The 14539-nt window shown below is 34.6% G+C and overlaps 1 protein-coding gene across 9 annotated transcripts in view; it reads right to left on the minus strand.

Annotated features, from left to right (window-relative positions):
• Positions 1 to 283: 283 nt before the first annotated feature.
• Positions 284 to 14539, minus strand: part of LOC124953353 (cadherin-89D) — a 40253-nt gene continuing 25997 nt past the window's right edge. For all 9 annotated transcript variants that reach the window (XM_047504599.1, XM_047504603.1, XM_047504596.1 and 6 more), the window contains 15 exons: positions 13395 to 14355; positions 12366 to 12524; positions 11039 to 11216; positions 10296 to 10557; positions 9749 to 10052; positions 7698 to 9502; positions 5717 to 5929; positions 5343 to 5431; positions 4953 to 5036; positions 4809 to 4877; positions 4345 to 4545; positions 3539 to 3736; positions 2649 to 2816; positions 1653 to 2014; positions 284 to 658 (listed from right to left, as the gene is read on the minus strand). In XM_047504599.1, the coding sequence (XP_047360555.1) occupies positions 627 to 658; positions 1653 to 2014; positions 2649 to 2816; positions 3539 to 3736; positions 4345 to 4545; positions 4809 to 4877; positions 4953 to 5036; positions 5343 to 5431; positions 5717 to 5929; positions 7698 to 9502; positions 9749 to 10052; positions 10296 to 10557; positions 11039 to 11216; positions 12366 to 12524; positions 13395 to 14355 (5085 nt within the window). In that variant the 3' untranslated portion in view covers positions 284 to 626. The remainder of the gene's footprint in view (positions 659 to 1652; positions 2015 to 2648; positions 2817 to 3538; positions 3737 to 4344; positions 4546 to 4808; positions 4878 to 4952; positions 5037 to 5342; positions 5432 to 5716; positions 5930 to 7697; positions 9503 to 9748; positions 10053 to 10295; positions 10558 to 11038; positions 11217 to 12365; positions 12525 to 13394; positions 14356 to 14539) is intronic.

Genomic DNA, 14539 nt, shown 5'->3' on the forward strand with positions numbered 1-14539 from the left:
CTAAAATGAAAAACGAACCTGGCTCACGAATCCCGACGTACGAGTTACTTTGGCAACGAAAATGACACGACGTCTAATCTCTATTAATATATATATATATATATATATATATATATATCATTCGCGAAAAAAAAAATAAAAAAAAAAAAAAATAATAATAATAATATATTATAATATATAATAATATATAATATTATATAATAATAGTAATAATAACAATAATAATAATAATAATAATAATAATAATAATAATAATTATTATTATTATTATTATTAACGTTCTAGCGATATTTTAACGTTTAGGATCGTCCTTTTCCTTGTTTCGGACAATATAAACACCATTTCACGTTTAAATATTCTCACTTAACTCGCAATACTATTTGCATTGCCTAACGGCATATATCGCTCGTGAAGATTCCATTCGAATTAGCATTATGACCCGTTGCAGTTAGAAACTCTGCATGTTGGTGAACAAGAGAGGAAGAGGAAGAGGGAGAGAGAGAAAGAGAGAGAGAGAGATACAAGGAAGAACGTGATCGTATTCTTCAACGACCGTTATTTCTCCCCTCTTCCTCTTCCTCTTACCCATAGGTTCGTCTAATCGTCGTGAAATACCGCAGAGACTTCTAATACAACATATGGCTCGTTCTCGTTGCACCTGTGAACAAGAAAATGAAATAAAATCAAATATATTAATCAGTCGTCTCTATTCTATCTCTCTCTCTCTCTCTCTCTCTCTCTCTCTCTCTCTCTCTCTCTCTATTTTTATCTCTATCATTAAAATAAAATATCTAATTAAATTATAATGTTTTGTTATCATTTGAAAAAAGATAAAAAAGAAAAAGAAAAAAAAAATCGTCGTCGATCTAACGAAAAACATTAATAACATTGACACTTAACATTATTTTGTCGTTTTCTAATGGAAAAAAAAAAAAAAAAAAAAAAAAGAAGAAAAGAAAGAAAAAAAAAATTTCTGCAAATATCATTAATTATCTAATATTTTCGTTTCTCTATCAATAAAAAAAAAAAAAAAATCATTGTTTGACTTTTAACGCGCGATTTTTTCTTTTTTTTTTTCTTTTTTTTTTTTTTTTTTTTTTCGAACGATAACGATAATACGAAACGTATAATTAAAGATGTAAATTTTGTCTCTCGCTCACTTAATTTACTCGAAGACGGGACAAAATTACAATGGGCAATCAATTGGAAACTAAAGCCGCCAGTCAATGGCATAAGAGAACAATTGTAAATAAAGCCAATGAAAAAAAACACTTGCGCGTTTCAGGGCCAATTTTATCGAATGTGTATCGAACGTTTGATAGGATATATATGGAATAGGGTGGGGATAATGAACGAATTTCAAATTGACATTAATCGAAATCAATTCCTGATTCGAGACTGAGAGACGATGCCGGCCCATCACTCCCCTCCCTGCCCAAACACACACACACACACAGACACACTCCTAAAATCGATATAAACCAATAATATGAGATTTGAGAGATATAGTTTTGGAAAAAAAATGAAAATAAATAAATAAATAAATATATGAAGATATAAACATTATAATATAGACAACGATAATTCGTGTTCATATAGAATATTAATTTGAATCGAATATATTAAAGAATTTTGTTAATTTCTTAACTTACTGTGCAAACTCGAAGCGTTTGGTAAAGAACTAGCCAATGGTAATTCCATACCAGGATGCTCATGGATAACAGTTTCGGTGATATTGTTTTCAGCCTCGGAATGTGCCCTTCTATGCTCGTGTCCACGTCCATCGGCATTTTTTCGTCTCTTCTCGGTAACGCAACAACGTTGATCCCTTTGCAATGTCATCTCGTGCGAATACATGGATTCGAGATTGGTAAAGGAATTAAAACGTTGTCGTCTTCTCGTTAATGCTTGATTAGCTCTTCTACCAACGACGCTTGACGTATCGTGACTACCGCGCGACAGATCGTTACTTCTTTCACGGCGTTGCAATGATTTCAATGAATCCTCGTAACCACTGAAAAAACGAACGCGTGATAATAAGATACAATAGATAATAATATATAAAATAAAAATAAAAAAAAAAAAGAAACTATTTCTAAGATATCTCCTTAGATGATAAATTTTTGTGATTTAAGTTTTCTTCTTTTTATCGTTATACATTTTCTATTTTTCTTTTTTTTCTTTTTTTTTTTTTTTTTTTTTTTTTTTTTTTTTTTTTTTTTTTTTTTTTTGACAAAAAACATTTCGAATAACATTAACCCTAATATTGTGCCTGTGGAAAAGGGAATCATGATAGAGGATGATAGAACAATCTCAGAACAAACTACTTTGTACTCGATTAATTTCAATTTAATTTAAGCACGATGAATTCATCGAATTTCTTTCTAATAATGACAAAAATTGAAAATGCATTATCATACTTAATTATTATTACGAATGGCTTTGATAGAAGAATATGTGATATTTTTCTCTCTCTCTCTCTCTCTCTCTCTCTCTCTCTCTCTCTCTCTTTTTGAAATCAAAATTATTCTCCATTCTTTATAAATGAAAATTGTTCAAAGTGTTTGTAGATTGTAGTTACGTACAAATTGAAATTATTTAGATGCATGGACATTATTAGAATTAAATGAAATAAAATTTCAACTTACTTGCTACTTTCACCGCTCGAAGGACTCGAGGAGTGACTGCAGTGACAGGAGGCTCGTGCTACGATTCCTGAATCCTGACCACTGGAATGCAAGGACGTTGCGGATGCCTCGAGTCCTTTCGTATTACCTGTCGTCCTCACCCCATGTTTCCCATTACTTCCGCCCATCCTGTAAACGATCGATAGTGACGATAACATTCGTTATCTTTGTAGAAAAGAAAATTGAAATTTCTCTTCTCAATGATAATCAACGTGTGGCTATAAAAAAAGAAAGAAAAAGAAAGAAAAAAAAAAAAAAAAAAGAAAAAAAAAAGAGAGAAATTAAAAATTCTCCCCACATTCTCTCTTTCTATCTTTTTCCTTCCCTTTTTTGTATTCTCTCTCTCTCTCTCTCTCTCTCTCTCTCTCTCTCTCTCTCTCTCTTTCTCTCTCTCTCTTTTTCCTTGTTTTTTTTTCTCTTTTCCTTACTTAACCAACAAATTAAATTTTTATTTTTCTCGATAAATTATCTGTATACTTTTAATCTACCTTTTGTTAAAATTAATTATCTAATCCAATCGTCTTTTAATCGATTATCCTAATTAATTATTTAAATATTTGTTATTATTATCAAATTAATTAACTTATCTAATTTATTTATACCTTGAAAAAAATATTTCCTTAAGATAAATTGAGATCATTCGCTTATATCATATCGCTCGGATTTAATACTCATCAGATATAAATATCTTTTATAGACGTATTATTATTATTATTATTATTATTATTATTATTATTATTATTATTATTATTATTATTATCGTCATTATAATTATTATTAATTAATTATCCCTTCGATGATGATGACGTGTGAAAATTTCAATCGTTTATTACCAATTTGATCGAACTCACGTGTGAAAGCGTACGCAGCCGGGTCCATGATCGCAGATACTCTGTCGCCTCGTCATATCTGTACAAAAGGGTTCTGGATCGTAACGAAGGCCATCGACGAAGGTTGGAAATAATGGTGGTTTCTGCAATGTAGAGTCTGCCAAAGCAAAGCCAAGTGGGCCACCGCTGGAGAACATCGCCTTCTCGCGGCGTCTACGGCTAACGAATCGAATTCGAGAAGCCCATTCAGAGTACAAAGTTTGTAGTCAAGTGAAAATCATCGATACGACGTGGAGATGTCGACGTGGATAAAGAAAAAAAAATCAAAAGAGAAGAAAGCAAAAAAAAAAAAGAAAAAGAAAGAAGAAGAAAAAGAATATAGGAAAAAAAGAGACCGTAGAACGATATTATTTTAAATCCCTTGACAAAAGTTCGACGTACATTCAAATATATTAGAGATATTAAAAATCTATATCTGACAATGCTATTAATTTTTTAACTCATGCTATTTTATGGAGAAAAAAGAAAGAGAGAGAGAGAGAGAGAGAAAGAGAAAGACAGAAAGAGAAAAAGAGATTGAGATTTATATATATACATACACATATATATGTATATATATACACAGAAAGAGAGAGAGAGAGAGAGAGAGAGAGAGAGAAATAGAAATAAGCAAGAAGAATGATAAATGTTAGTGTCCATTTATAAATGAAACAAATAAAAATAATAAATAATAAACTTTTTTGAATTAGTTCGATATCGTAGTTGATGCTTCAATCGTAATGGGATCGTTGTTTTCTATTGATCGTTTTAAACCGTATGCCGCGTACCGTTTGTTTCTACGAACGCAGGTGACACAGATTGCTGTTATTAGGGCACCAACAAAGACGACACATCCAAGTACAACCACACCAACTTCGAGTGTAGAAAGCATGTAACGATGATTCCTCCTTGGTGCATTACCAGCTATCTCGAGTACGTGATACTCGTCCAGTTCACGCTTTATATCCATCTTTTTATTGTGAAAAACGCTGTAAAAGAAAGAAAGAAAGAAAGAAAGAAAGAAAAAAAAGAAAAAGAAAAATAACAAGGAACAATATGATATCAATAACGTTCGATTTGATTTCTTTTGACATTTTCGATCTTTTCTTTTTCTTTTTCTTTTTCTTTTAATTTCCCACTTTTTTTTCTTTTAATTTCAAGATTAAAAGATTTAAAAAGAAAAAAAAAAAAAGAAAAAAAAAGAAAAAGAAAATCAAATCGATCGCATTAAATGAGAGATTATGATTCTTACTTGTGCAATGTATCCATGTCGATCATTACGTTCAAATGTGGATCGATGGCATAGAGATAAACGTCAGTACTGTAACAAAATTGCAGTACGTGCTGATCGGAAATCTCTCTGAGACGGGAAAAAGTGAAGACTTTTAATACTTACGAAGTGGCGTCGATCAGGTTCTTTTCAATATGCGGCTCAAGCTTCCTGACACGTACATCGAGGCCGGTTATATTGTGCAGAACCCTGAAAATATTCTTTTTTTTTTATTCTTTTTCTTTTCTTTTTTTTTTTTCTTTTTTCTTTTTTATTTGCTTTATTCTCGATCGCGAAAAAAAAAGAAGGAAAAAAAATTATAAAATAAAATATAGATATATCGTGACAAACGTGGATAGTAAGTAAAACGAGGGGGTGGGGAGGGTGGGAGGGGAGGGGGAGGGGGATAGGAAAACAAAAAGAAAGGAATCGTGTTAAAAATTCCATTATATCAACTTAATCCTCAATATGAATTCATTCGAAAGAGAAAAATGAAAGTCGAATATTTTTACTTACGCAGTGAAATTATCCAAATGCGGTTCGATATCAATTGGTTTTTGTCCAACGACCATGACAACTTGTTTTTGATCGTCAAGTACGTATACCTGCGTGCCGAAGTTCCGTAATTAGAAAAGAAAAGAAAAGAAAAAAAAAGAAAGAAAAAAAAAACGAAAAATACAAAGAGCCAAGGAATTAGCTTGTGATAAAAATTATTTGATAATTTTAAAAATGTAATTATTACGATCACGTGACCAGGCGCCGTTCTAGGAGCAAAAGAAGACGAGGAAAGAAAGAAAGAAAGAAAAAAAAAAAAAAGAAAGGAAGAAAGAGAAAGAAGAAAAAGAGAAATAAAAAGAAAAAAAAAAAGAAAAAGAAAAAAAAGAACTCACAAAAACATTGGCAATGCCGCTGCGTCCATTCTCGGAACCCCGTCTATCCGTGGCCTTGACGTCGAAGCCAAAGACGCGACCGGCGTCGCGAGTAAAACTGGCCACAGAACGAACTTGACCGCTCAATGGGTCAATGGCGAATCTCGGTGCGTCCTCTCGTCCAAGAATTTGATAACGAATTTCACCATTTATACCGTCGTCCGGATCATCCGCCTAAAGGAAAAAAAAAAAAAAAAAAAAGAAAAAAAGATAAAGACATTGATCTAATTGAATTCCTTTTTAATTCTTTGGAATTAGATAAATTAAAAACTGTCCCATCTTTTGCTTAACTTCTTATGAACGATAGGATATAATTTAATTCACCATAAAAAAACTTATTGAAGTTACTACGTAATTATACGATTTAATATTTTTATTTTATGTTGAACAATTGAAAGGAACGTTTTTCTTTTCTCTCTTTCTTTTTTTTTGTTCGTTTGTTTTTTCTTTCCTTTTCATTATTCATTCATAAAAAAAAAAAAAAAAAAAAAAAAAAAGAAAAAAAGAGAAATTAAAAAAAAAAAAACCCACCCCTGCAGTTTTTATTTTCTTTAAAATATCGCCTACCTAATTAAATGAGTTAACTCGTTTAAAATAGATCGATCCATATGGAAATGAATATTTCTATGGGTATTATGATAGTTTCATTAATTTTAACATTTAACACCATCCTCGAGATGGTGTTTATCGAGATTTATAAAGGGGATAACATTTAATTAGAAGAATAACGATAATGAAGAACTTTTTCGAAGTTGTGAATAATTGTCAAAGATCAGAAAAAGAAAAAAAAGAAAAAGAAAAAGAAAAAGAAGGGAGGAAAAGAAAGGAAGGAAAAAAGAATGGGGGAAAAAAAAAATACATCTAAACAAACATATGGATCAGAAGTTTTTCCCAAAACCCTTATCCAATTAAGGATCACTCGGATAAATCGTATTTGCATTATCATTCGTGCGAAAGGCAATCAATTTAGAGTAATTGCAGTTGAAGGAGAAGGGATGTTTTCGAGAGGAAGGGAAAGGACGGAGGAAAAAACTTGAAATAAAACGCGACCGGAAAAAAGATAGTGAGAGAGAGAGAGAGAGAGAGAGAGAGAGAGAGAGAGAGAGAGAGAGAGAGAGTTAGAGCAACGATGAACTCGAAACGATGGGTGTTGTATGTGCGAGTTTTCTCGGGTCGACGACGTTTGCCCATCAAAGCTATGATAAACGACTGAAAGATATGTAAAAGAGATAGAAGAAATAATGAAGAAAAAGAAAGACAGAGAGAGAGAGAGAGAGAGAGAGAGAGAGAGAGAGAGAGAGAGAGAGAGAGAGAGAGAGAGAGAGAGAGAGAGAGAGAGAGAGTGGTCTTTCCGGGCGGATCGTTCGTTCGGTACTCGTAATAATTAAAAAAAAAAGAAAAAAGAAAAATAACTTGTACTGGAAAGAAAAAGCGAAGTAGAGAGAAGGAAAGTAAATTGGAGGTGGGAGATGAGGGGGTGCTGAGAAGAGAAAAATAAAAAGAGGCGATGCATCGAGAGATAGATAGATAGAAAGACTGACAGATAGACAGACAGACAGACAGACAGACAGACAGACAGGCAGACAAACGTACAAACGGACAAATAGACGGAGTCTCGGTGAGATAAAGAGAGAAGAAAAGGTAGAAACGAATTAAAGAAAAGTAGGATAAAAGTAGGACAGCTCGGATAATAAAGAAATACTAGAAAAGGGAAGGGAAGGGAAGGGAAGATTTACAAGAGGAAAAAACCCGAAATGAATTAAGGTCGAGTCACTTTGACGCACACAGAGATAGACAGACAGACAGACAGAGAGAGAGAGAGAGAGAGAGAGAGAGAGAATGAGAAAGATCCATACGTATATACGGTTAGGTGGTTAGATGGACAGGTTTAGTGCGCGCTTGCGCTCAAACATGCACTCATCAAACATATATGTACGCTCACCTCTACTTTAATGACCTCGTAACCATAGTGGGCAGTTGTAGGTATAGCAGCTAGGATGGGTCTTCCCTTTGACTTAAATCTCGGCGCATTGTCGTTGGTGTCCTTGATCCTGACGACGACCCTGGCCTCGTTGGGCGCGAGACCATTGAGCCTCTCACCAACAACCGGATAGATCATCACGGGCATCCCACGGCCGAGCTTTACCCTATCGACCCTGACCTTAGCCTCATACCGATCTCTCATTTCCCTGTCGACGTTTGTAATCAGATACAACGAGCCATTCCTCGAGTCGATAGAAAAGTGATCTCTGGCATCCGTGCCATCTGCAACGATGCTGTACCGTATATGATCGCTTTGATAACCATCAGCTAAATCCAATTCGGCGATCCAAATTGGTGGGACTGTATTTTCTTCGACCTCGACCTCATAATATCGATGCCTGAACGTTGGGATCTTTTGAACTTCGTTAAACGATTCATCCTGATCGTCCTTTTCTTTTCCCTCATCATCGTTATCGTCATCGACATTGTCGTTGTCTTCATTATCATCGCCGTCGTCTATGTTAATGATTTCTACGGTCACAACAGCGGTTGATGTCATGCTAATAGGAGAACCTAAATCACTCGCGGTAATTATTAATCGATGATTCTTTATTTTCTCATAATCGAGATTTGAGATAGTTGTTATGGAACCCTCTTTACTATCTATCGTGAAATATTGCTTCTCTTCGTGGCTTGAATTAACCAGATTGAATAATATCAATCCATTTCCATTGCCTGCAAAGTCACTATCGTTCGCATGTATCCTCGTTACGAAAGTACCGATAGGACTGTTTTCAAATATTGACGTACGATAAACCGGTATTGGTATGCCGCGATCGTCATTCTCAAGTTCGTCGTAATTATAAAAATTTGGGGCATTATCGTTCACGTCCAAAACGTTCACTTCAATTTCGACGGTCGAACTAAGAACAGGTGAACCATCGTCATGAGCTAATAATATCAGACGATGAACTGGTTTCTTTTCTCTATCGAGTTTTCCATTTATCCTTAATACACCGTCTCGCGGTCCAACGTCAAATATCCACGTTGAATTATCATCATTTTCATTCGATTCGTCCATCGCTCCAGATATTATCTCATAATTGACATTAGCATTGACACCAAAATCATTGTCTATAGCACGAACTGTACCAATAGTATGAGCCATGTAAATACCTTCGGCAAGGTCAAAGGTATACCAGGATTGATCAAATACAGGTGGATGATCGTTCACATCTACGACGTGTATTCTTATAGTTATGTTATCGGTAAGGCCACCACCGTCTTTGGCAAAAACTATTAAACGTACGTTCCTTTCCGGTGGAAGGGAACGAGCTATAGAAATTTCTGCAGTTCTTGAATCCAACAAAAAATATCTTCGACCATTCGAATCCTGTTTCGATTGTCCAATGATACTTGAGTTAACTCCAGATATCGTCTCATTTTGTATATTATAACTTATCTCAGAGTTAATTCCTTCGTCTTTGTCCTCTGCTAACAATCGTATAATAGGCGTACCAATCGTCACATTTTCCGGTACCAAAAGTAATGGTGATTTCCGTTCGTTCGATCGTTTCGTATCGTTTCTTCCATTGATAGTCGTTGAATCTATCATTTGATTCGTATTTGCGTTTGATTCCTCATCCGGTTGATTCGATACCTTAACGCCTTGATCGGGTAGAACGATCATGCGAATGAATTTCGGTGGATTGTCGTTCGTGTCCTCGACGATGATTTTCAAACGTGCCGTCGATCTCAAACCCCCTTTTGAATCGTATCGGAAGAAAATAATAAAAAAAAAAAAAAAAAAGAAAAGAAAGAAAGAAAAAAGCGATTAATTTCATCGATCAAAAATGAACGAATCACGATTGTCCATGTATCTCTCTCTCTCTCTCTCTCTCTCTCTATTTTTCTTCGAATATTTGTTTGATTTATAAAACCTCGCAAAGTCAAGATCGAATGGAATAAAAATCCTCATTGATTTGGTAGAATGAATATTAAAAAGCTTACCCCCATCCTCGGCGACTACTTCAAGATCATAGATTGCTCTTTCCTCTCGATTCAAACTCTCCCCTTTGCTACCCTCGAAGAACACTCGAGCATTTCTAGGATCGATTTTGAATAGGGAACAACCTTCACCGGTCAAACTGTAAATAAACTCTTGGTTAATACCCTCGTCTTTGTCAGAAGCACCAATGGGATTGACCATGACAACTTCCGTTCCGTACGGACTGTTTTCAAGTATTCGTCCTTCGTAATAAGACGAGGTAAAAACTGGCGGATGATCATTCTCATCGTCGACTATTACTCTTATCTGAAATATCAAAGATATTCATGAATATCTCAATTATATTCATTTTTCATTCTCAAATTTTCTTTCTTTACATTTTCTTTTTTGATCTTGATTTTTTTTTTTTTTTTTTTTTTCGATAATCTTTTCCACATCTTTTAATACGAATTCGCGCGTTTTTGATAATTACGATCATGATATAAAGAGTAAATGAAATGGATTATAATTATCGAATGATTATGAATGATAATGAAAATGATAACATACTTGAACGACGCGAAGTCCTTTAGAACCTTCGACTATCACAGTGATACTATAATTCTGTCGTGTCTCTCGATCAAATCCATTTGGTGCGTAAAGATCACCATCCTTCGTGATACTTATGTCAGGCACGTCCTGTTGATTGACGATAAGAAAACTCGTAGTGGAGGACGTCGAAGCTGTACCATTATCTGATAAAACGGATCCTATGTACGTGCCCGGGACATTTTCTTTCACGTGAAAAACGATAGGCGCCATGGTCGCTCCCCTGGAAATTATCGATGAACATATTGACCCTTTTAATGTGCAAGAAGATTTATCATAAATCCGAGAGGAGATTCGATTATATTCTATCGCAAAATTAAAAAAAAAAAAGGAAAAAAAACGAATTTAAAAACGACAACAGAATTATCCACGTGTATATCCATTTTTTGTTTCTCGCGATTTCCAGATAAAAACTAAACGAGATTTCGAGGTTTGAAGAAGAAAAAAATAAAAAAAAAAGAAGAGAGAAAAGAATATATTCATCATTGAAGACATGACTATCGGTTCGATAAAACTCACGTCACACCATGATCATCGTAATCGCGAACGAGATATTCTTTGTTTTTTTCTTTTCTTTTTTTTTCTTTCTTTCTTTCTCAAGTTTTCTTCCCGTTCTTTGAAATCTTTGAAATCAATCGATGTTAAAAAAGAATTGATTCAGAGAAATATAAAATCGATCGTATTATCGAGAATGATCGACTTACTTTGTTAAAGCGCCCTTCTCGTCGTTAGGATCGACAACATGAATCGATACGTTTGTGATTAGAGTGATATCCCTTTCGTCTGTAACAACACCTTCGAACTCATAAGTCGAACGTTCGTATCGTTCGATTTCATCCACGACCGTTATCGTTCCTGATCGTTCCTCTACAGCGAACGGTACTGAAACCCCATTGGATATGCATACACCACATGTTACGTATTACCATAGAATAAAGAAAATAAATTTTTATGACGAGTTTTTCCTCTACTTTGTATATTATATTGATGTTCGATTCTCTATCTATCTCTCTCTCTCTCTCTTTTTTTCTCAAATACTCATAAAAATATTCTAACTAATTTTTAGTAACCTACAATAAATAGCATCAACCTCCTAACGTAAGCATTAGATAACATTAATGTAGGATTAATAACAAAAAAAGTTGGGCCGTCGATTAATCTGAACCTGAAAAACAGGACTCGAACCCTAATTCTTTTTTCGGGCGATTGATCTAACCATTAAACCATTCAGGGTAACTCTTCGAGTTAACCTCTCCGGGTGAATACCTATTTATATTAAATGGAGATGGTCGTTATAGGAACAAACTTAGACTACATATTACTGAGATCAAATATATGAAAAAAATTTCATATAAACGTATACCCGATGTATATATGTATATATATGCTTTGTCGAAAAGATATATACTTTTAAAGGATACTTATGATTTATTGTGGCAATTATAAGAAATGTTGAAAAATTCCTTTCACCGCAAGAATTCAAACCTCCCTATTCGTCTAATTAATGATTGCCGAACTCTCCCTTTCTCTCTCTCTCTCTCTCTCTCTCTCTCTCTCTCTCTCTCTCTCTAATATTTCAACTATATTGCAAATGTAATAATATATGCATTTTGAATACATTCCCAATTCTTTTGGCCATGAGCCCATAAATAAAAAAGTCCTGAGGGAAAAGAAAAAGAAAAGAAAGAAAGAAAAAAGGAGTTCGTCAATCACTAATTCGACGATTGGAATATAAAAAATCCATAAACGTTTGTAAAACCATAAATGTCTTTTAAATAAAGTATTTTTGGACTTAAATTTATATGAATATTTTTGTCATCTATTTGATCTCAATAATACGTAGTAATAAATTTCGTTCTATACTTTCTGAATATCATGCATGTATGACGATACAGATCTAATTAAATTTTAATCGATTAAGAGAGAATCGAACGTATAATAAGAAAAATATAATGAAAAAGAAAAAGAAAAATTATTTTGTTCTTTTTTTTTTGTTTTTTTGTTTATCTCGACAGATTTTTCTTAAAGTACCTCCTTCTTGATAACTATGAAGTAGATCGTATATAAGATCGCTCGTCTTAACGGCATCGTTTATACGAATCTGGCCAACGCTGGTACCAACGGGCACATTGGCACCGACCCAAAACTCGTACGGTGCTCCAACGAAATCTGGTTCCCAAGTATCCGGTCCTGAAACGAGAATAGATTGGAGATCAATAGAAAAGAAAATGACAGTCGGTAATTTTTTTTCTTTTTTTTCTTTTTTTTTTTTTTTTTTACTGTGAGATCGTTGCTCTATAAAGAGCCTCATCTATTCAACAATAATAATATACAATTATTTTTTGATTGATTTAAGTACAATGTCTCTCGCGACATACATACATATCTGTTACAACGACGTTTATACTTTTCTCGGTGGATTAAAAATCCACGTACGTAAGAAACGCAACGAAGTTGTTTATGTTTATCTTAACGAGCATTCTTTTTTTCATTTATTTTCTTTCTTTCTTTCTTTCTTTCTTTCTTTCTTTCTTTTCCTTTTTTGATTTTACTTCTTCCTTTTTTTTCTCCGTGCTCCTGCTTCTCTAAGATAAACAATGAAGAGTCATAGTTGCACTTTTGAAGAACGAACCGACGATGTTATTATCAATTTAACAAAGTTCGTTTATTTCTTAACTCTTTGTTTGTTCGAGATCGTTTAGATCATTTAGATCGTTCGAGATCGTGATATCAATGAAAATAATCGATCTAAATGAGAAAGCAACTTATCCTAACGCAAAATTAAGCCCGACGTTTTTAGATAGAAAGGAAACAATGATTATTTTTTTCTATGAAAAGAAGACGACGAAGATGATGATGACGATGACGACGATGACGACGACGACGACGACGACGATGACGACGACGACGACGACGTTGTAAATGATGATGATGACGGTGCCGATGATGATGATGATGATGATGATGATGACGATGATGATGATGTGGAACGCACGTAATCGACAGGCGAACCGGTTGTAACGTTCCGCGTGTAAGAAATCGAAAGAAGAAGAAAATTACCGTCAGGACGGAAAACATCCACTGTAACGACCGCCAATGAGAATCGCCTTTCACTTGGATTCGCTGGTTGATCCGCCGCCTCGACGAAGATCGCGTGTCTTCCTTCGATGATCGGGGTTTCCGCGACTGTAATAACTCCAGTATTCTCGTCCACGACAAATGGTGGCACGCGTTTACTAGAATTTCCTGGCTTTTGTAAAGTATATTTGACAAGACCATTTGTTCCTAAATCATCGTCGATCGCATGTACTTGTCCTAATACGGTACCAATTTTAGCATTGGCCCTTCCAACTAATTCGTAAAGATTCGATGGCACGAATATTGGATTATTGTCGTTAGCATCTAACAAACTAACGTGAATGTCTACCGATGAACCGTTAGACCTTTCTCCGTTGAATAAAACAACGCTCGGTTTTCTCTCCATTGCGTATACTTTCATTCTCAATCGATCCCTTCTCTCTCGATCCAATACATTTTGATCCTTTACCGTCAACCAACCAGTTTTAGGATCGATCGAGAATGCTCCTGATGGATCGTCCAAACGAAAATCAAATTCACCGTTTAATCCTTGATCCTTGTCGTGCGCTATGACCTGTAATACGCTGAAACCGTTCGGTAAATTTTCAACAATGCTGATGTTGTAAAGATCGACTTCGAATTCCGGTAGATTATCGTTCAAATCCAATATTTCTATTTCAACCCTAGCCATAGCCATCTTCAATGGATTGTCAATTTGGGTTGCATGAATTTGTAAAGCGAATGTATTGTCGGGTAGATTACGTTCGTTTTCAAGATCGATCGGACGTTTCAAATAAAGCGTGCCATTCCTTGGATCCAAATGAAAGTAACCACCTTCGTTTCCTGATATTATATCATATCGTATGGAGACGTTTATTTCGTGATCACGATCTATCGCGTGAATCGGCGTCGTGAAGTTTATTTCCGTGAAAATTGGCCGATCCTGTTGGGAGAAAGTACGTTAAATGTTATTATAAAGATATTTCTTTCGTAATTATCCAAAAAAGCGTTACAAAACTAATCGATGTAATAAAACATGTCAACGTAGTAACTAACGAAACGACACGAGAAAGGACGATGCGGCCCGATGATCCCGTCTAGAAAGTTACCTTTATTACTTTTAATTC

The sequence above is a fragment of the Vespa velutina genome, chromosome 12, assembly GCF_912470025.1.
Source record: "Vespa velutina chromosome 12, iVesVel2.1, whole genome shotgun sequence".
NCBI classification, from domain to species: domain Eukaryota; kingdom Metazoa; phylum Arthropoda; class Insecta; order Hymenoptera; family Vespidae; genus Vespa; species Vespa velutina.